This window comes from Balaenoptera physalus, assembly GCF_965194825.1.
Source record: "Balaenoptera physalus genome assembly, chromosome: 11".
NCBI lineage: Eukaryota > Metazoa > Chordata > Mammalia > Artiodactyla > Balaenopteridae > Balaenoptera > Balaenoptera physalus.
This window is the reverse complement of record NC_138896.1, coordinates 32,441,067-32,461,425: the sequence shown is the minus strand read 5'-3', so window position 1 is coordinate 32,461,425 and position 20,359 is coordinate 32,441,067. Positions and strand designations below refer to the sequence as shown.

The following is a 20,359-nucleotide window of genomic DNA, read 5'->3' as shown; positions in this document are numbered from 1 at the left end:
GCACAGAGCATCAGGCGGTGGGAGAGGGTGTACCTCAAGTAACCCTGGCAGGGCCCCTGAGTCTCTCCTTGAGGTAGGGTCCAGCCCAGCTCGGGGGGGGGCTCTTTACCTCAGTTACGATCCTTACAGGGCCTGTGTAAGGTGTCACCCCAGAACCCCAGGTCCTGTAAGTCAGAGACCTGAGCCAGACCTGTTTGAGACATTTGGGGCCAGTGGACGCTGCCTGGAGCTTGGGCCGTGGGGTGGCACTGCCCCCTAGTGATGTCTAGTGGTAGTTCCAATTCCTCCCTTGCTGCCAGCCCCCAGTGACCAGAGCCACACGTAAGGTTGTTGAGTTCATAAAATCTCTTCCGAGCCAGCGGGCTGCAGCCAGAGCTGCCAACAAGTCCAGAGGCATTGCCTTGGGTTCCAGTGCCCCCAACGATTTTGTTTAGTCACAGCTTCCAGAGCCTCCCACCATGCTGCCAGGAGCTGCCAGAGCCCCAGGCACACCCCCCCCCCCCACCCTCCTAAGCCCCAGGGCCTGACCCTGACATCTGGGGCAAAGTGCTGGAGACGCAAATGTAATGATGCGCAGAAGCCTGAATGGAGAGTCACATCTCTGTCTCAGCCAACAGACTGTCCCCTAGTCCTGACGTCATTAGCACCATCTGAGAGCTGGGATCTGTGGAAGGGCAGAGAGGTGTTCAGACCACCATGCATTCCTCTGCTGGGGACCACAAATAGAAGTAGCCTAAGTTTCTCACACCCACTCTCCCTGGTCCCAAGCCTCTTTCAGACCTGGCTCTGATCAACCCTTGCGGCTCTTACCACTGGGGCACATCCAGGAGCTACTGCCCCTCTGGTGGGCAGCAGGCTCCCGCCCTCTCTCTCGTTCCTGGGTGTCGCCAGCCCCTCCTGCCACCTCCTCCTCCTCCTCCCCCTCAGAGAGGAGGTCACAGATCTGCTGCTGCAGCTCCGGGCTAATGCTGTTCTCAGCCAACACCAGACTCCGCAAAGCTGTGGGGTAATTTTCCACCATGTCCAGCAGGGTCTGCAGTGGGGAAGAGTACGGAAAAGGATGAACACAGTTAAGGCAGCTCCTGACTCCAACCTGCCACCCCTTCAGTATGTCCACAGACACATTGGCTAACCTCAACCCCTGGCCCATCCCCAAACATGAAGGCTTCTCACCTGAGCTGACTGGTTGGTGAGCCCTGTACCCTCCAAGTCTAGGACCTCTAAGGTGCGGCTGGAGGCCACAGCTACAGCCAGCATCCCTGCCACATGGTCACCTGGGGAGATAGTACACGTGCACACACTCACCAGCAGTCATTCACAGGCCTGCTAACCCTTTCTCCCCACAGCCTCCCCACTGCCCTGACAACCTCAGAATCCACCCCCAGGCCAGGAAACACTGGCAATTGGTAGGTGGCCAGGAGGGGAGCATTGTGACTGATGAGTGAATGGATGAAGCAAGCCAGGCCCAGGGGCGGTGATGGATGCTCTGATCTACCTGTTGGTCATCTGGTCCTCAACACAGGTGGCTCCTCTACTTCCACCCAGAACCCCCCTTCTTCTTTCCTCCGCCAGTGTGCTGGTTACCATGGCAACTGATGGTCCCAGGTTCTTGGACAGGGGTGAGGGGTGGTGAGAATCAAAGGGGGCTTTCTTGAGCCTCACCCAGGGGGTTGTAGTCCAGATTGAGGACGCGGACCTGGGAGCTGTGGGCCACGGCAATGGCGAGGCGGCTCCAGCCCTTAGGGGTGATGCCAGGGTTGGCGCTCAGCGTCAGCTCCTTCAAGCCTGGGCAGCATCATAGCGAGAAGCCAGGATGGAGAGGGTCAGGCCTTTCTCGAGCCCATCCCCCACCTGGGGATCTCTGAGGTATCCCTAGTGACTGAGAGCTACCCCACCTCCTCCACAGAGCTCCAGGGACATTAGCGGCCCATGCCTTTCCTGCCCGCTGCAGCCTGGGTACCTGAGTCTCCATCCTGCTCAGCTCCCAATCCTTCTCCCTCCTAAGAGGATTCGAAAAACATTCTCACCCACACAGTCAGAGCCCTCATCTCTGGGCCATGCCCCCTGCCCTCTGCACTGAGCTTTTCATGAAGGCCACACTAGCCCATGCCCTCAGCGGGGCCCTGCTCACCAGACTTGGCCCCATCAGGGGGGAGGAGGCCACAGATGAGGTTGATGGCTTCATCACCTAGCATGCAGTCCCCCAGGTCCAGAGCCACGAGGGCAGGGTGGAGGGCCAGAGCTGGATTCAGCAAGGCCAGCCCCGCATCTGTCAGAGGGCTCCCATGAAGGCTGGGGGGGTGAGACCAGAAAGCAGAGGTTACTGCAGTCATCAGCCCTTACTGTAAGGGAGAAGGGGCGCCCTCCCTTATGGTGAGCTGTAGAGCTGAGGGGGACATTCAGTCACAGCACTTGGGAGAGGCCTTGGGAAGGAAAAAAGAAAATTCTAGACTCTTAAGAATGCAGTTAGAAGGGGAAAATTCGGTTTCTTTTCTGGGGCAGGGACTGGGATCCAGATCAGAACACAGAGAAAGGGTGTGTGGGTGGTGTTTTGGACAGAACGTAGGGGCAGGGATCTAGTCCTCAGGGGAGTATTCCTTCTTGGGTACTGAGCAGCTACCCCGGAGAAGTCAATGCGGGTGATTAGGTTGGGAGGTACACGGGCCCTGCCAGGAAGGGGTGGGTATCCTATATCATTTGGGGTGGAGCTGGTGTTCAAAGTCTGGAGGTGAGGCAGGAGCTTGGAGGGTGTTGTGGAGGTATGGGCAGAGGAATGAGGTGCGTGAATAAGGGGTGAGAAGGTAGGCTGGTGCAAAGACAGGTACCAGAAGGTGTGCGGAGGAACAGGAGATGGCAGGGGGAGTGCGAGGAGGGGTGCGGTACCCGGGACCCCTTTTAGAGGGAGCGCACTCACAAGAGGGACTGGATGGAGCGGTTGGTCCGCAGCGCCTCCGCCAGCTGCTTGATGCGGCTGGGGCTGGACACGACGCCCAGGTTAAGGTTGAGCTGCGCCAGGGACGTGGCCCCGGCCAGGGCCCGGCAGATGCGGCCGAAGTCGCGGTCGCAGAGACGGCAGCCGCGCAGTGAGAGCAGGCGCACGGCGTTGTCGCGCAGGCCGCGGCAGATGTCCCGCACTTCGGCGCCTGACAGCGGCTCCCCCGATATCTGGATGGAGCTGGGCAGCATCGTACCCACGGCTGGGCCTCCGGGCCGGGGCCGGGGCCCGGGCCGCGGCCGAGGTTGGCGGGGCCGCGGGCGGGGTCGGGGCCGGGGTCCGGGCTGGGGTCGCCGACGCAGCGGGGGCAGAGGGGGAGGCAGAGGCACAGGCAGCGGAGGCGGGGACGGCGGCTGCGGAGAGGAGCGCCGGGGCCCGCGCGGAAGCCGGCCGGGATTGCGGAGGCGCCGAGGTCGCCGGCCGGGCTGACACCGCGCGGTGCTGGGGCCGGGGCGGACCGTGCCGTCCGTGTCTGGGCGGCGGGCCGGGGCGCGCGTTCTGGGGCCGGGCTGGCGCTGCTCCGCGCTGGTCTTCGTCCCTCGCGGTTACGGCGCCGGCTCAGGGGCCTCGGCTTAGGACGCGCGGGACCGGTCTCCGCTCGGAGGCCGCATCTGCTCCCTCCCTTCCTCCAGCCCCACTCCCCCTACCGCCCCGCAGGGAGAGCCCGAGGCGGGCAGACGGGCGGGCCGGCAGGCGGGCAGCGGGTGGCGGGCGGCAGCTCGGGCTCAGACTGCTGCGCAGGAGCGGGCGGCGGGTTCCCATGGCAACGGTATCGTCACCACCGCTCGCCCCGCCTCCTGTCCGGCCTAGGCCACGCGGGCACACGACGTTTGCGCACACCTGCTGTTCAGGAGCGTTGGGGGCGCCCTTCCCCCGGGTGTAGGGCCAGACAACAGGTGGCCAGATGGAAGCCCGGGACGGGCAGGGGGTGGGGAGGGGAGAATAGAGGCACATCACGTGGAGACGGCATTTGAGACAGTTACACGGTTCTTTTGCTCATTTTCTCGTCGTTCCCCGTTCCTAAGGGCCAGACCCCTCGGTGCCTTCGCCTGGATCCCAGGGACGCCCCCCACCCCCGTCCAGTTTGGAGGTCCCTAGGGCCCTTTAATTCGCGTCTCGCCCCGCCCCCGCGACAAGAGGCGCCGCGTGCGCGGGCATTCCAGGCGCGAGGAATTCCTCGCGTGCCCCTCGCCAAGATGGCTGCTCGCAGCGGCGGCGCCGGGAGCCCTGGCCCGGTGGAACCCCAAAGGGTCCTTGAAGCAGGTGAGCCGCAGGTAGATGCAAGGCGCTGGTGCCGTTCCTTTCCCAGGTGATTAGGGCACTGCTGATGCTCTGACGTCCTCAGTATCCGTGGGACTGGAGTAGCCAAAATGAAGGGGGGGGGGGTACCAGGAGAGCGGCCTGGAGTGGCTGTGGGGCCGTGAAAAGTGGGCCGGAGCTTTCAGTAAGCGCACACTGCACAATACAGGCAGTGTCCTTAGAACGTTGTCCACTGGTAATAGTGTAGGGGCCTCACATCACACAGGATCACATACCGTGAATGAAGGGCACATCTTTCTAGTCCCTTTATTAGAAGGGAAAAACGCTAACCCAGATTTACTAGGGTAATGAATTTTTTTAAAATGAGTAATATAAACAGTGAAGGGAGGTCAAAGATTCTGTTCCCTCCATTAACCACCTGACTTAAGTGGAACAGATTAAATGGGTAGTGGGAGCGGATGGTGCTGTGCTTGGGGTGATTATTGCTTTTAAGAGTAAACAGCACTCTTGAGAGGAAGGACTGAGAGAACTCCTGAAGAAAGCTTTGTTCCTCTGGCCCCAGTATAACCAGGGCAAAGCCAACTTTGGCTTCAAATGTGCACCTCCACAGAAAAATTATCCCTACACAATGGTCCAGGTGCACAAGGGCCTTGTAATGACATGGTGTCGAGTCTGGAAGTTTTTGTCCAGTTGTCACTGCTCCATAGGCATCCCAAGAGTGAGGCTGAGCCCAGACTTAAGCCAGGTGCACTGTTCCATCAGACTTATGGTTCTTGAGTTTGAGGCCTCCCTAATGCTGCATGGATCTTGTGCTCCCTGCCCTGGGGGGCAGGTTCCATATTCAGTCTTTCAATGCAGTCTGGGTTGTCCCACTTTCATTCTGCTTGGATAGGGGTATAATGAAGTGAGCATGTGACATTACCAACACTGACAGAACAGGAAAGTGTACAGGAAGTAGGGTGGCAGGGAGGACCACTGGAACAGGTAGCTGCAGTTCCAGACTTCAATCAATATTTTAATTACCAAGTCTATATTTAGCAAGACAATGTGGAAGAGATAAAGAGGAAGGAAGGGGTAGGTGGTGAGAGGACCTCGGAGGAGCTGACCCACTTTCTGCACTGGCTGCAGAGCCCTGCAGTCCTGGCCAGGACTTCCTGGCCTTGTGCCCTTCAGAAGCTCGACAGGCATCAAGGAGGTGCTTAAGTGGCTACAGCTCTGTGGCAGCTGCAGACCCCTCAAAGAGACACATGTCATCAGTACTGTCCTTTAATCTTCCTCCACTTTGCAGCTGGGGGAAAGGGGGGCCGGCCAAGGATCTCAGGTGGGGTCAGTGTGACTGCAGGGTCACCGCGACAGCCTTGGCTGTGGCGTTGAGCACAGTGGTGGGAAGCCTAGCAGCAGGGAGCACAGCGGGGATGTCTCTCGGGACCCTCTGCATGGGTGGGATGTTGGGGCCCTCCAGTGTGTCCAGGATCCCTGAAAGAAGGAGGATGGAAAGTGAGTGAGGGTTGGTAGGGCCCTGCCCTAGGCAGCTGTCCTCCCTCTCCCCTGCACCCCTCCTGTCACTTACCCTCTACCACCTTGTGGTAGGCAAAATGCAGATAGAGCAGGAAAAGCATGTGCAGGGTAGCCAGGGTGCCACAGAGGAGCAGCCGCTGTGTGGGGCCCACAGTCCGTGACACCAACACTGCCACCTAGGGCAACAGGAATACAGCTCAGAGGACCTGATCCAAGTGAGTAGTGTAGAGAAGCCACTCTTACCCAGAGCAGAACCGTCTTTGGGCTCTTCCCTCCCATTCAGAGCCCCTTGTGGGATTGGGCCTGAGCTCTGGGCTGTTTTCCCTACTCCTTTGGAGGACAGCCCACCCCTGGAAACCTCCTGCCGAGCTTACCATGCGTAGGGTGGACAGCCCACCCACCAGCAGCCAGAAGAGGTAGAAGAGGGCATGGAGGTGGATGTTATAGGTGATGAACAGGACAATGCAGTGCCCAAAGAGGCCGTAGCCCTAGGAAAGAGGATGGCGGAGAGGAAGATCACTCAGGCTGGGCTGGCCTCTGGACCCTCATGGGGTCCCTGAGAAGTAAATGGTCCATTGGCCAGCTCACCCCATTCCAGGCCCTGGGGCCCTAGGACAGATGCAGACCAAAGCCTGGTTACTCTTTTAAGATCACCCTTGCCCACCACCATGCTGGACTCCTTACCAGCAGCGCCAGCATCTGGAGCATGGTGATCTGGGCATTGCACAGGTAGGCGAGGAAGTAAATGAAGGACGAGACGCCCAGCCAGTAGCCGAAGCAGGTGCCAATGGCTGTGCCCATCAGGGTGCCCTCCCGCTGTGGGGTGAAGGCTCTAATTAGTCCTGGGAGGCCTCTTGTTTCAGCTCACCCAGGGCCTTCCTCAGGGGCTGCTTCTATCTTACTCCACCATCGTCTCCTTGGGCAGCTTTCAACTCATTTAGGCCACCCCCCAAAGTCCTCTGTCCTGCTTACGATAATGGTGTCAGACGTCTTCATCCCATGGAGGAGGATGGCCACCAGCGTGAAGACAAGCATGAGAGGTCCGTAAAGCTCACCTGCAATTTTCTGTCAATATACCAACTCATTCAGGCTGGAGGGTACAGTGGCTCTTCCGTTTATGCCTTCCCAGGCTTTGCGTGGCGGCCCCACCCTCTGCCCTAGTGCCTCCCCCGGCTCTTCCAGACATGCTACCCGCTATTCACCTGGGGGAAGTTGACCATCTTGATAGGGATCATGGACTCCAGGAGCCTGGGAGGGGAGAAGAGAGATGAGAGCAGAGGCAGCACTAGGCTGTGAGGTTCTGGAAAGCCTGAATCTTAGTCATCTTGCTAACTGAGGAGAACATGCTGGATGGTAAAGGGAGAAGAGGGTGGTAAAGACAGACAAGGAATGACGAAATCACTTTCTTGCCCCTGAATGCTTCCAGGAAGAACAGCCTTCTGATGCTGTGCTGACTGATGCAGCAGCAACACGGAGAATTTAGAGAGCCCTGCTGGGCCTTGGGAGAGGACTTGGCCCCCGTTACCTATGTGACCTGATCCCCTTTAAACCTCAGCAGAGAATGCCCCAAATTCAAGGCTGTGATGGTAAAGCCCTGAGAAAGGTTTAGAGGGAAAGTTGTTACTTGAGGGAACCAGCGTGCCTCCTGCCTCTTCCTGCTTATCATTCCTCCAGGCACCACCGAGCATTTTCTTGAAAAATACATTTGAAGTGGTATGAAAATTCCAGGCAGAAGGAATAAAAGTACCAATAACTTCCCCACTTAAGTGACTAACTAGCTCCTAATAATACCTTGGATCTTGACTAAATTTTACTTCCTCTGAGAAAGCTGCCCTGCCCAATCCTCCAGCCAACCCTGGGTCAGGTGTCCCTCCTGCGTGTCCCTTCATGGCAAATGAGTACTCGAGGGCTGCACTCCAGGGTAAGGCTCCCATCTATCTTCACCACTGAATCAGACACAACTACTGTAGTGCCTGACGCAGAGCAAAAGCTTAGTAAATACTTGCTGAGTGGTACAGGTATTTGATAAGCATTGGCTGAATTAAAGGATAAGCAAAGAACGAAACCAAGATTAAATCCAGCTCTCGAAAAGTCATTCAACAACTAGGTACCGATATTCTAGTTCAGAGACTGTTCTGGTGCTGGGAATAAAAATGTGAAACAGAGCCTGCTTTTGAAAAGGAGGTCTCTGGGGAGACAGACCCAGGAATAAGAAAGTACAGCACTGCTGAAGTATTATCTGTTAGAGGAAAGCACAGAGCTCTATTGGAGCACCAGGAAAGGACAAACTGGCAATGGGGAGCAAAGGAAGTGACATCTGAGCTAAGCTTTGAGGGAACATGAGTAGTTTGCTAGATGGAGAAGAGGAGGAAGGCAATGTGTTACCGCCATGCCCTGTTCCGTGACTGGTAAGAGGTATAATGTGGCTGGGGTCACGAAGAGGGGAGTCTAAGGGTTTGGTGTCCGGTTGTAGTTTGGATGAAGGACTAGGTGTTAGGGGGGCAGCTTCTGTCAGGAGGAGGATCCTCACCTGCTTCGCACCTGGGCAGGCTCCACATCAAAGTAGGGTCTCAGGATGTCGATGTTGGCATACAAGCTGAAGGCCCTGGAGGCTTGTCTCTTCCCTGCCTGCCACATCTGAAGCAAGGAAGACGGGTGGGGTGGGAGGGTACTGTGAGACTCTTGGCTCTATTGCTTATTTTTTGTTGGATTTCTACATGGTTCTAACTGGACAACCTGGGATGAACTTCACCAACACCAACTCCAGAACCAGGGGCCTCCTAGGTATACTTTTCCACCTGTCAGGGAGCCAATCTTGCTTACCTGATCAGCCACCTGCCGGCTCAATTGTCCCTTAAAGCCCTTCATGCCCAGGAACTCCCCATCCTCTTCTTCAGCAGCAGCTGCATCAGCATCCACTTCTTCCTCACGCAGGCGCTGATGCAGCTCACCCATGTCCTCGAAGCTGGAGCCTGAGGTATCATCCATGTTCTCCATGTCAATCACAGCTGAGCCCCCCCCCTGTGAAGACAACAGATCCTAAAGTGCAGTGCCTTTCTGCTCCATCCGTTAAGTCCTTCTCTGTTCACCACAGAGTTTGGGGCTCTGTTCTTACACTGCTGGGGATATGGCTTGGCATTACCATAGATCACGCCATTCTCTCCCCCTCATTTGCTCTCAGAACCCTTGGTTGTCTTTTCTAGCCTGGGAAACCTATTCCGTCTTCCATACATGTCTTTCTCCTACCTTCCCTACCAAAGCCCCCAAAGGGCTACAAAAGTGCCCATTTCCTTTGTCTTTCCCAACCCCAAAACAAGGCTGTGCGCGCACAGTGTGGTTTTGGCCAGTGAATCCCGCCCACTCCCAAACCCACTCCTGCCCCGCGCGATGCCTGACCCCGACCGACCTTCTAACTTGTGTGGAAAGCAAGAGCAAGCGGGCCCAGAGACCTGAGGCCCCTGGCCCAGTCTGGACCTTTCAGGTCAGCACTAGCCCCACTGCCTTTCGTGTGCACGAAGACCCAAAGAAACGAAAAAGTGTTGCAAATGGAGCAGACTTCCAGGCTCCGAGGGAGAGTCCCCACGACAGTTCAGGACGGCTGCCGGCCTTGGGGGCTGCTGGCAGCCGGAGCCGTGGGGCCATTACCTGGATGTTTTCTTCGAACCCTCCCCATTCCGGGCCAGCCCCGTTTCGGGCGCCGCCGGCCGGCGCCGCCGGAGTTGCCATGTCCCTCGAGGGCTCCCGTCGCTGAAGCCCGCGCTAGTCCCGCGCGCGGAAGAGAAGTGGGAGAGACGTGGGCCTGACGCAGGGACAGGTCCACGGACAAGAAAGAAAGGTGGGATCCGTCGGAACGCAAAAGAGAGAAACCCGGATGTTTGGCCCAAACTGACTTCCGGTAGCTGGAGACGTGGACGGAGGCGGGGCAGAGTCTCGCGATATCTAAGATTCCAGGAGGTGATGCGTTGCCACGGAGACGGAGGAGGGCCACTAGAACGCACGCACCAGTTAGGTGCCCTGGTCACGTGGAGGAGTTGAAGATGGCGGCGGCCCAGGCAGTGGAGGAAATGCGGAGCCGCGTGGTTTTAGGGGAGTTCGGGGTTCGCAATGTAAGCCTTGTGGCCTTGAGCTCGGGAGGAGAACTGGGAGCGGAACAGGGATGAGTTGGGGTCAGAGTGGGGACAGGCTTGGCCTCGCTGCCCCTTCGCGGACAGGCTCGTCTCTCTTTGCTCTAGGTTCATACCACCGACTTTCCCGGTAACTATTCGGGCTACGATGATGCCTGGGACCAGGACCGCTTCGAAAAGGTGGGTGGAGCTGGAGGTGTCCGGAGAGAGTACGGGGGTCGGACCTTGTGGTCTGAGTAGCCTGTGCCTCAGCAGCTGTCCTTGTGATGCTGTTCAGGCTAAATTAAAGGTCCAGGTTCTTGTTCTACCTGTCCAAAAGAATTTGGACAGGGAACGCTAGAAAGGTCATACACAGAGACTAAGGCGTAGAGAGAAACAAGCAATTTATTAAGGGGCAGAAGGAAAAGTACGTACTCAGAGAAGAATGAGGGCGTCCTCGCGAGTGAGGGGCGCACCCGAGGAGTTTTGTGACCACTGCCTCCCCCCCCCTTTTAATTTCATTTTAATTCCTTGAATGGATACAGGTTTCTTTGATTAGGGGCGGAATATTCATTGTTGGGAGGATGGGGTGGGATTTTTTTTTTTTAATATTTGCTTTTTAAGAAAAATTTTATTTTTTATTTTTGGCTGCGTTGGGCCTTCGTTGCTGTTCTCGGGCTTTTCATTGCAGTGGCTTCTCTTGTGGAGTACCGGCTCTAGGCACGCGGCTTCAGTAGTTGCGGCGCATGGGCTCAGTAGTTGTGGCTCACGGGCTCTGGAGTGCAGGCTCAGCAGCTGTGGAACACAGGCTTAGTTGCTCCGCGGCATGTGGGATCTTCCTGGACCAGCCATCGAACCCGTGTCCTCTGCACTGGTGGAAGGATTCTTAACCCACCAGGGAAGTCCCTGGGGTGGGATCTTGATTGCATCTGGTTACATCAGCTTCTCTTGCGCATTGGTCTTTCAAAGCCACCGCACTTCTGAAAGCTGTTTTCCCTTAAATTTTTCCTTAGCGCCAGGTGTGGAAGGTTGTATAGCAGCCACCCGCAGCCTGTGCATTTTTATTGCTCATGCTCCACCAAGCTCTAGCTCTGTGGGTTTTCTGGTTAGGGTTCTCTGTTTAGGTATCACGAAGTTTAGTCAAGGTTTAATTTATGTTCTTGTTGCTGATGGCCATTCCTCCATGCTTCATAGTCTCATTAAGTGCAAAACAAGGAGAGGTGGCTTTGCGTGTTGCCTAAAGTCTGTGTATGAGGAGGCTGTCCTTGGGTCCAGCCCTGTCTTTCCTGCCTCAATTCCACCCTGAAAGAGTTCCTTCCCAAAATCTTTTGGGGTTATTCAGGGCTAAAAGTCTCATTCTTCTGTAACTACTTCAAGCTGGCAGGGGCAGTCTTCCCTTGTCTGACCCTGGGAATGAAACTTTCCTCCTTTCTGGTCAAGGGGTCCCAAGATTTCCATAGAGGCCTCAGCAGTAGGCAGTGGCTGGAGTCCCTGTATGACCATCATGTTTATGTCAAATTGTTGCAACCTGGAGGAAACAAATTTAACAAGCAAGTAAAAAGGCAGGGGCCAGAAATCAGCAAAAGTATTAATGCAACCAGAGGTCCAAAGGGTACCTTTGGTCATATCCTTTTGACTGCAGTCCATGTGGAGTGGGCGCTGGGGTTATCCTTTCCAAAACTGTAACACCTGGCCAGGGATGTTGATGTAGGTGTAACATGTTTTGTTGATAACTGCACATATCCTTACTTGCTCAGCTAGGAGATAATCCAAGACCGGTCTATTATCCATCACCACATTAGCTAGGGAATTAAGAGATGTTGAGAGTCTAGAGAGTGAGTCTCCTCTGGTCCTGGCCAGGGTAGACAGAGTATCTGACAGGTTATAAAGTGTTGCCTCGTGGTAGGCAAAGCCCCCTCCCCCCCACCCCGCCCCGTGGAGCTGCCAAACCAATAGCAACTCCGATTTTTGCCAGGATGAGTCCAGTTGCCCTCTTATTTCAGGAATGGGATTATAAATGGTTATACTGAGGTCCCTCTGATTACTTAGTTGGCCTAGCATGCATTGTCCCACTATCAAGGCATTATCTAGACAAGGAGAGGCCTTAGCCAATCCCAGGGAAGGGAAGGAGGAGTTGGGGTTGTCATCTAAAATATCTGGGGTATTTTGGTCTCTTTTCTTTGGTTCATTGAAACAAATCTGACATGATTCCTTCAATGAAGGGTTTTGGTATAGCATCATAAAAGCCTGCACATAGGAACCTCAGTCCATTTCTCTAGTTTCCTGCAAAATAAATCCAGTTGTGAAATAGTATCATAATTTGAAGAGCCATTTTGGGGCCAGGTTTCCCTGACCCTTACTTGTATTGAGGCCAAAATGTATTGCAGAAAAAGATGAGTTTCTTGTGTTTTAGCTCATCAACGTTGAATTCCTTCCAATTTTTCAGGATGCGTCCTAAGAGGGACTGCTTGGGTATTGAAGGGGCACCTCCTATGGTGTTTATACCTAAAGTGGACAGAAAAGAAAACAGCACAAAAATCAGGGCGTTCTGTGATTTTTGCTCTCGCCTTTGGTAACAGCAAGGGCATCGCCTTCTACCAGTTACCTACTTCCTAGGCCTTGGAGGCGTCCCCTCAGTGACCTTACTAGACCTTGGATGTCTCCAAGGAGAGAGGGTCCGGGACCCTGCCCATTTGTCCCCGTTGGCCAGGTAGGGGGATTGCCTTTTCTTTTTCTATCCTTCTTTTTGATATAGGGCATGACCAGTAATGTGTCTGCCTGTGGTGCCCAGATGTATCCACTTTTCTTATGCATCTAAGAATCCTTCATAGTGGTGGAATTGCCACCTAGCTCGGGAATCTAAGATTTTAAATAAAACTTCTATATTTAAAGACATTAATGGAAGAGAATTCCTCAGAGAGAGAGAGAGGGAGAGAAAGTCTGCCTTGGAAGCTTTGGATATTGCCAGAGTAAGCAGATCTTTCCTAAAAGTGAGACCCAAGGAATTAAACCATGAGTAATTTTTGAAAGATTTACAGTTGCATTAAATTCTTATTCCCCTAATGCAGACACCCTAAAGGAGGGAGAGAAAGGTTAGGATGAATAACGATTTTGTGGTGGCGGCGGCAGTGGTGAGCTAAAAACAAACAGTCCTTTTTAAACCCAGCATGGACAGAGCAGAGCCCTCTCCGGTAAAGGTGCTGAATCAAGACAACACTCAGAAAGGATTACCAGAGCAGCAAGAAGGAACACGAGCAGGGTAACAGGTATCCAAATTCACCAAAGCATATTAATTAGTTTATGGGTGGACTGGTGTAATGGGGCAGAAGGAAAATAGTGGCCATAGGTACTTAGCCTTGGATTTATGAAGTTTTTTTGTCCTTCTTGAATAAGAACTTTAGGTTTGGAAGGGGGCTCACTCGCCTGTCTGGACTCTTCTGGTCATCTGTGGTCCTCGATGTCCTGTGAAGACTTGGGAGGAGGGATAGGTTTAACTCTAGGCAGGTTCCCCGCTTAGCTAATAGTTGGTCATCCATTCTTGGTGTCCCCAAAATACTTATTTGGTCCTGTTGGGTTTGATAACAGGCAGAATAGGAGTATTGTGTGTGACTGACAAAAGACTAGTAACCCGCACCTAGTAATAATTAGCTTGGCCTGGGGGGCCCTTCCTGGGATGTCTCTGTCTCAGGCTTGAAAATTTATGGGTGTTAGGTTTCACCCAAATGTTAGGTTTCAGCCAGAGCAATTTAAAAGTTGGGGCCTGTTCCTAGTCACTGAAGTGTCTCCCAAGCTTTTATAACGTATTGTCCCGTTAAAGGATGGGGCATTCAGGGACTACCGAGAAGGCATGTGAGACCAAATATTGTTCAGATTGGCAATTGAGTGGCTTAATGAAATACCAACTGTGGGGATTTTTATCAATACCAGGCAGCTTTTAACATTTGAGAGTACAGCATAATTGTTTAAAGACAGAGCAAGTGGCTCCTGTATTGATTAAAAAATTAGACCCTCTTACCTGCCTTGTTAAGGATCACCTGGGGCTCTTCTGTTGAGATGGTGAGTTTTTCCATGGGAGCCAAGGACCCCCGGCCCTGTCAGCTATCTGCAGCTACCATTTGGAGTTTCGAGACCCCTTTGTCCAAATTGGACATGGGACATTCTCACCTCTGATGGCCTGACTTTCCACAGTTTGGACATGGGGCAAGCAGTTTTGCCTTTTGCCCTCAGCAGGAACGGGCGCAGTGGCCTGGCTTACCACATTTGAAGCAGACCCCTTGTGGAGTCTCTGTTGATCTGGTGTCGTGTCTTCTCTTTGTCCCTGAGGTTGCAAGGCACTGCTGACAGCAAGAGCTGTCAGTTGAGCCTGTTTCTTAGTTTGTTCCCCTTCGTGCCAGTCCCTCAGGGCTTCCTCTGCCTGGTCACCGTTATTAAATACCCCATAGGCCATATCTAGCGGCTAAGGCATCAGAGCCTGAGGGCCCAACTGTAACTTTGGGAGCTTTCACCTAATATCAGGGACAGACTAGCTGATAAAAATGTTGTCCCAGTAGGGACTGGTTCTTGGGGTGGAGGGGTCTGTGTTAGTGCATTCTCTAAAAACTTTCACAAGTTTAATCCTAGATGAGGCTCATTTGGTCAGAGAAGGAATTCAACTGTCTGGACTTGTCCCAAATTAACTAATTAAGTACTGCTCTTAATGAGTTCACTGGTTTTACGTGCCTTTAGAGTTTAACTAGTCCTGAAATATAGCCCTCAATGGTCAGGGTCCCCAGGCAGCATGGGGTGCACAAAAGCCCAAAAGAGAGAATGTCCTTGGTGTCTCTGAATGCTCCCAAAGGGTATGTCCCTGGGAGTAAAGATTACCTGTGATCCTTCAGGGGAACCAAGCTCCTGCCAAAAGGAGGAGCATCGCCAGTCAGGACTGGCTACGGGTATCCCTGTTTTTCTCACTCCTGCTGACTGTAGCCTATGTGAGGGTAGCGACCCCATCATATGGCAGCCCTGCCAGCCCCTGTCCTGAGGCCCGTGTCCTCCCCTGGTGTCTGTGGTACCCAGGGTGAGCGACCTTCCTGAAGGCTTCAAGGCTTCTCTGTAGATTCTATAGCCAATGATTAATTCTTATGTTCCTGGGGTGCATTCCCCTAAAACGGACATCCTTATAGTTCCAGGACCTATTTAGGTTCTAGTTTTCATTCTCTGAAAGGGTGGTAAGTATCTGAAAATGGGTACCAGCCACTAAGGGAGGCGGTATATGTAATTGTGTTAAAAAAAAAAATCTAAGAAAACCTCAGCTTTCTTCAACTTACAGTCTGTCCAAGTAAAGCTGTATTTTATATTTTTGCTAATTTGAACCTGACAACAGTTAATCAAATGGTGGATAAGATAAACCCAGAGGGCGAAGCTCCTGTGGTTCAGGTCCCTGACTGCCTGTGAATAGAGGCTGGCCTGACACGCCATGCAACAAGGAGAAGTGCAAGACCTAGCAGCAAGCTTGGAAAGCGCCTGACAAATTCCTCTTCCCGCACTTCCAGGAGAGCAAGACACGAAAATATGAGTGAGATGGGCCGCAGAGGCGCGACAAAGAGCGACAGAGAAAAGTAATGATAGGAAGTCAGGCAGCACCACTTAAGTGCAAGGGAGGTGGGAGGCTAAGACTTACAAGAGACCAAGATGAAGGGTAATTAACTTCCAATAAATCTCCTGGCTTGCTTGCCAAAGACTGATGCCAGACAGGCTAAATTAAAGGTCCAGGTTCTTGTTCTACCTGTCCAAAAGAATCTGGACAGGGAACGCAAAAAAAGTCACACAGACTGAGGTGTAGAGAGAAACAAAGAAGCAATGTATTAAGGGGCAGAAGCAAACGCACTTGGAAAAGAACTCGGGCGTCCTCGCCAGGGAGGAGGGCATCTGAGGAGTTTTCTGACCTCCCCCCGCCTTTTATTTCAATTCCTTGAATGGATGCAGGTTTCTTTGATTAGGGGCAGAATATTCATTGGTGGGAGGATGGGGTGGGATCTTAAATGCACCTGGTTACATCCGCTTCTCTTGCGAGTCTGTCTCCGGAAGCCACCGCACATGTGCTCTAAGAGCCATTTTCCCTTAGCAGTCAAGCACCAGGCGTGGAAGGTTGTATAGCAGTCAGCTGCAGCCTGTGCACTTTTATTGCTCATGCTCGGCTGAGCTCTGTGGGTTTTCTGGGCAGGGTTCCCTGTTCAGGTGTCACAAAGTTTAATCAAGGTTTAATGTATGTTCTTGTTGCTGATGCCATTCCTCCATGCTTCATAATCTCATTAAGTGCAACACAAGGAGAGGTGGCTTTGCCTTTTGCCTAATGTCTGTATGAGGAGGCTGTCCTTGGGTTGGGCCCTGTCTTTCCTGCCTAACTTAGGGTTTGCTCCGTATATTGAGCAACATGCTAGGTAGTCAGTATACACGATTTCTGCCCTGTTCTGCAAACAAGATGTTCAGTCTTGTTGGAGAAGAGCATGCGTAGACAAATGAGTCCAGTGTAATGTGGTATAGGCGGTTGAAAGCAAAAAAGGTGATGGGGTTGGGGTGGGTATATCCTGCACAGGCACTTAATCCAGAATGAGAAGGGGGGGCAGAAGTATGGAAGATTTCCTGAAGGAGATGACATCTCAGTTCAGCCTTGAACGATGAGCAGAAGCTGAGAACAGCGAAGGGTGAGGAGTGTCCAAGCTAGACATTGCATTGTTGCTAGAATATGAAGTGGGTCAGCATGAGTGTTAGGCAAGATTGAAGTGCATTTTAGGCACTGTAGGTGATAGGGAGCTTTTGAAGAGCTCTTAAGCAGATATTATCATATCTGCAAGCTTAATGGTTGGGAGAGAATGAATTTGAGGATTGTCATGTGGTGTGTGCAGATTTGTGACAGAATTGCATAGGGGAGCTGAGGCTGAAGGCAGAAACTAAGATTGTGATCATGGCAACAGAGCACAGGACAGAAGGTAAATTTGGTGGTTGCTTGGATATGGGCTGTGAGGGGGGGAGTGTGAAATTACCTTGTTGGGGAACTACTTTGATGGGTGGTCGTGTCATTTACTGATGAGAAATGGGTCTGGGGAAAGGGAGTGTTGATGCATTCAGTTTCCTGTGGATGGAGAAGTCTAGCAGGCTAGCAGGAGATATATATGAGATCAGAAGTGAGACATAGTTTGGGGAGTTGTCCGTACAGATAGTTGCTAAAACCATGGGTGGGGTTGAGGTCACCCTGGAGAGACACAAAAACTTGGGAAATGGTAACATGTATATAGTAGGTGGAAGATTGTGAATTTAGTAGAAGGATTGATCAGACAAGAAGGAAGAGAACAGAAGATTGGTGCTCAGAAATCAAGGCAGTAGAGTTTGGAAACGGGATTCTCTCAACAATGCCAGGTGCAAGGGAGGTGTCTAGTAAGATAAGGATTGAGTAGTATCAACTGGACTGAGCAATACGTGAGCCTATTCTTAGTAAAATAGCCTCTGTGGATGGCCTGGCTGGAAGCCATATTGCAGAGGATTTTAAATGAATTGAAGATAAAAATGAAGACTTTTCCAGAAACTAATAAATGATTGGGGGAGAGGGGGACATCTGGGCAAAGGGAGGTTCTTGAGGGGAATATCTGGGGGGAGGTATTGACTGTATAGAGAGCAGGCTTCATTTAATGTTTCTCCTGTTCCTTTAGAATTTCCGCGTGGATGTGGTACACATGGATGAAAACTCATTGGAGTTTGACATGGTGGGAATCGACGCAGCCATTGCCAATGCTTTTCGACGCATTCTATTAGCTGAGGTATAGGTGGGCACGATGGCAAAGGTGGAGTTGTGTGGGGAAACCTCATTTGTAGAATTGTCTCAAGTGGTATTTTTCCTGCAGTTTTGCTGAGCATTCCTCCTGCTCATTCTTTGTAAACTTTTCATCAAGCGTTCTTCTAGGAAGAAGTCTCCATCTCCCTATGTCAGGAGGCAGGGAGTAGGTGGGGAGTCTACAGGGTCTTTGTAGATGAGTGGCTTTTTTTTCTTGGGCAGGTGCCAACCATGGCTGTGGAGAAGGTCCTGGTGTACAACAACACTTCCATTGTCCAGGATGAGATCCTTGCTCACCGCTTGGGGCTCATCCCCATTCATGCTGATCCCCGCCTTTTTGAATATCGGAATCAAGGTGAGGGTTTGAAAAAATGAAATTTTGGGGAAAGGTGGGCAGCTTTCCTTTGAAGTTGATTCTGGAATCAGACTGCCTGTGTTCGAACCCTTGATTGGCTACTCTATGACCTTGGGCCCATTACCAGTCTTTTGGTACATCAGTGCTGTTGTCTGTGAGAACACTTGCCCTTGCCTTACCAGGGTTGCCAAGAGGATGAGAGAAACATGCAATGCATGCAGCGTAGTGCCTGGCACCGACATCCACTAGCTCTTTAACAGCGCCCACCTCCTCCCTTTGTGCAGGAGATGAAGAAGGCACAGAGATAGATACCCTGCAGTTTCGGCTGCAGGTCAGGTGCACTCGGAACCCCCACGCCGCTAAAGATTCCTCTGACCCCAATGAGCTCTATGTCAACCACAAAGGTAGGTACCGGTGGGGTGAGGAAGAGGGCCCCCTGTTGGTGGGTGCTAGTTTTAGGGACTTGGGTCTGATGTGCTTCCTCCTGCAGTGTACACCAGGCACATGACATGGGTCCCCCTGGGGAACCAGGCTGACCTTTTCCCGGAGGGCACCATCCGACCGGTACATGACGATATCCTCATCGCTCAGCTACGGCCTGGCCAGGAGATTGACCTGCTCATGCACTGCGTCAAGGGCATCGGTAAGACCCTTTGCTTACCCTGGGGTGAGGTATGACTAAGGGACTTGGCTGAGATGTCCCCGACAGGCAGAAAGCCAATGGGCCTTTGATGTCAGTAGCTTAGGGAATGTGAGGAAGGGTCTCCTCCCAGGCTCCGAGTTCCCTCTTCCCTCCAGGCAAAGATCATGCCAAGTTTTCACCTGTGGCAACAGCCAGTTACCGGCTCCTGCCGGACATCACCCTGCTTGAGCCCGTGGAAGGGGATGCGGCTGAGGAGCTGAGCCGGTGCTTCTCACCTGGTGTTATTGAGGTGCAAGAAATCCAAGGTATGGGATTTGGGATGCCAGGCCCTAAAGTGTATTTTCTTTGAAGGTAGCAGAGAAATAAAAGCTCTAGGCTCATGTGTTTATAATATGGTTTGTTTTCATTAGGTAAAAAGGTGGCCAGAGTTGCCAATCCCCGGCTAGATACCTTCAGCAGGGAGGTCTTCCGGAATGAGAAGCTAAAGAAGGTTGTACGGCTTGCTCGTGTTCGGAACCATTACATCTGTGAGTTTCAAGTTGGAGGGTGGGGCAGGGGTGGAGTTCTTTGGTGCTGCAGCTTCCTTGCAGGTTTCAGATGTGGAATCTAGCAATACGTATAAGGAGCTTTTGTAAGCCCTGCCTGGGCTAAAGTGTCCCTTTGGTCCCCAGTCTCTGTTGAGTCAACAGGGGTGTTGCCACCAGACGTGCTGGTGAGTGAAGCCATCAAGGTACTGATGGGGAAGTGCCGGCGGTTCTTGGATGAACTGGATGCGGTTCAGATGGATTGAGGCTGCGCTGGACTTGGCATGGCTGGGATTGGATGCTCCTGAGGCAAGCTGAAGATTTTAGGTTCTGACCTGCCCCCACAAGACTGCTGTAGAGAGCCCAGAGAATAGGGGTCCTGAGTTTTCTGGGGACAATTCCAGCTTTATTTTCAGTCAATACACTTCATTAAATGTGCCACAAAATGTGACTTTTATGCCTTTGCAAGGTCTTAATGTAAATAAATTCACATCCAGACAAAAATCCTTTTGTTGGAGACCACTTTTTCAGTTTTCGTCCAAAAATATGGGGCACCTCAGCAGAGATCTGGCGTTATTTAGCAGTTAGGAGCATTGGGCTCAGACATCGCTGCAAGTCAGGGCCAAGTCCCTCTGAAGCCCCTTGAGAAATGCTGAGTGTGATGGTTTCCGGGGGCACAGCCAGACCACAGAAAAATACTGTGTGCTGCTTAACCTATTTCCTGGATACCAGAGGAAGTTCCTGAGAGAAAAAAGGGTGGTCCATGGCAGTCAAGTCACATTACTATCAAGAGCCACACAAGGAAGAATAACAGTTCCCTTTGGACAGCCCCTCTGGGTTAGGTCCAGTAGCCACCAATGACGACACTAAGAGAATGGAAGGGCTGCCTGGTCTACGTGTCAGGAAGAGAAAGCTGCTTCTGGCTGGCATGCTGTTTCAGAGGGTTTGACAGAGCAGGTCTGTCAGTCACAGTTCTTCCTGTCCAGCCCCCTTAGCAAGCAAGATGCTCATGAGAAACAGTGACCCTGGAGTATGTCACTAGTTTGAAAAAGGGAGATGGGGCCCTTTCTATATGAAATTGAGATTTTTACTGACATGCAGATGTGCTTTAGAGTTAATGTTTCTACAAAAAGGTTCTATAAACAATAGAAAAC

The 20,359-nt window shown here is 52.5% G+C and overlaps 3 protein-coding genes and 1 long non-coding RNA gene across 8 annotated transcripts; 1 reads left to right on the top strand and 3 right to left on the bottom strand.

The window, feature by feature from the left end:
* Positions 1-327: 327 nt before the first annotated feature.
* Positions 328-3,801, bottom strand: LRRC73 (leucine rich repeat containing 73). 2 transcript variants are annotated; one of them, XM_082414092.1, is made up of 6 exons: positions 2,915-3,793; positions 2,132-2,292; positions 1,663-1,785; positions 1,174-1,274; positions 811-1,033; positions 328-664 (listed from the first exon to the last, which is right to left on the bottom strand). In XM_082414092.1, the coding sequence occupies exons 1-6, from the start codon at positions 3,184-3,186 to the stop codon at positions 594-596; spliced, it is 951 nt and encodes a 316-aa protein (XP_082270218.1). In that variant the 5' UTR covers positions 3,187-3,793; the 3' UTR covers positions 328-593. The 2 variants fall into 2 exon arrangements, with proteins under 2 accessions (XP_082270218.1, XP_082270219.1); XM_082414093.1 differs by lacking the exon at positions 1,663-1,785 and having other exon boundaries at positions 2,915-3,801.
* A 1,448-nt stretch (positions 3,802-5,249) lies between these two features.
* YIPF3 (Yip1 domain family member 3) lies at positions 5,250-9,655 on the bottom strand. 2 transcript variants are annotated; one of them, XM_082414087.1, is made up of 9 exons: positions 9,419-9,655; positions 8,597-8,794; positions 8,304-8,410; positions 6,976-7,021; positions 6,746-6,838; positions 6,458-6,589; positions 6,148-6,261; positions 5,826-5,949; positions 5,250-5,731 (listed from the first exon to the last, which is right to left on the bottom strand). In XM_082414087.1, the coding sequence occupies exons 1-9, from the start codon at positions 9,497-9,499 to the stop codon at positions 5,583-5,585; spliced, it is 1,044 nt and encodes a 347-aa protein (XP_082270213.1). In that variant the 5' UTR covers positions 9,500-9,655; the 3' UTR covers positions 5,250-5,582. The 2 variants fall into 2 exon arrangements, with proteins under 2 accessions (XP_082270213.1, XP_082270214.1); XM_082414088.1 differs by lacking the exon at positions 5,826-5,949 and having other exon boundaries at positions 9,419-9,638.
* Positions 9,656-9,728: 73 nt separating this feature from the next.
* On the top strand, positions 9,729-19,709 carry POLR1C (RNA polymerase I and III subunit C). 3 transcript variants are annotated; one of them, XM_082414089.1, is made up of 9 exons: positions 9,729-9,879; positions 10,006-10,077; positions 17,562-17,669; positions 17,906-18,038; positions 18,323-18,443; positions 18,563-18,681; positions 18,837-18,986; positions 19,092-19,208; positions 19,353-19,709. In XM_082414089.1, exons 1-9 carry the CDS (start codon positions 9,811-9,813, stop codon positions 19,469-19,471), a joined length of 1,008 nt encoding a protein of 335 aa, XP_082270215.1. In that variant the 5' UTR covers positions 9,729-9,810; the 3' UTR covers positions 19,472-19,709. The 3 variants fall into 3 exon arrangements, with proteins under 3 accessions (XP_082270215.1, XP_082270216.1, XP_082270217.1); XM_082414091.1 differs by having other exon boundaries at positions 9,730-9,879; positions 18,323-18,442; positions 18,529-18,681; XM_082414090.1 differs by lacking the exon at positions 17,562-17,669 and having other exon boundaries at positions 18,323-18,442; positions 18,529-18,681.
* Positions 10,421-17,555, bottom strand: LOC309638321. Its single transcript, XR_014251069.1, has 2 exons — positions 11,493-17,555; positions 10,421-11,404 (listed from the first exon to the last, which is right to left on the bottom strand). It is a non-coding gene; the product is annotated as an uncharacterized lncRNA (long non-coding RNA).
* Positions 19,710-20,359: the final 650 nt, after the last annotated feature.

Bases quoted from the DNA above. Each gene is read 5' to 3' on its own strand.
- LRRC73 (XM_082414092.1), bottom strand. From the start codon at position 3,186: ATGCTGCCCAGCTCCATCCAGATATCGGGGGAGCCGCTGTCAGGCGCC. The intron at 1,275-1,662 runs GTGAGGCTCAAG...CTATCTCCCCAG, and splicing joins TCTGGACTACAACCCCCTGG to GTGACCATGTGGCAGGGATG. The intron at 665-810 runs GTAAGAGCCGCA...GCCCTTCCACAG, and splicing joins CTCCTGGATGTGCCCCAGTG to ATCCCAGCTCTCAGATGGTG.
- YIPF3 (XM_082414087.1), bottom strand. From the start codon at position 9,499: ATGGCAACTCCGGCGGCGCCGGCCGGCGGCGCCCGAAACGGGGCTGGC. The intron at 7,022-8,303 runs GTGAGGATCCTC...CTCCCCTCCCAG, and splicing joins CCTGCCCAGGTGCGAAGCAG to GCTCCTGGAGTCCATGATCC. The intron at 5,950-6,147 runs GTAAGCTCGGCA...CTGTTGCCCTAG, and splicing joins GGCTGTCCACCCTACGCATG to GTGGCAGTGTTGGTGTCACG.
- POLR1C (XM_082414091.1), top strand. From the start codon at position 9,811: ATGGCGGCGGCCCAGGCAGTGGAGGAAATGCGGAGCCGCGTGGTTTTA. The intron at 18,682-18,836 runs GTAAGACCCTTT...TCTTCCCTCCAG, and splicing joins GCACTGCGTCAAGGGCATCG to GCAAAGATCATGCCAAGTTT. The intron at 18,987-19,091 runs GTATGGGATTTG...TGTTTTCATTAG, and splicing joins TGAGGTGCAAGAAATCCAAG to GTAAAAAGGTGGCCAGAGTT.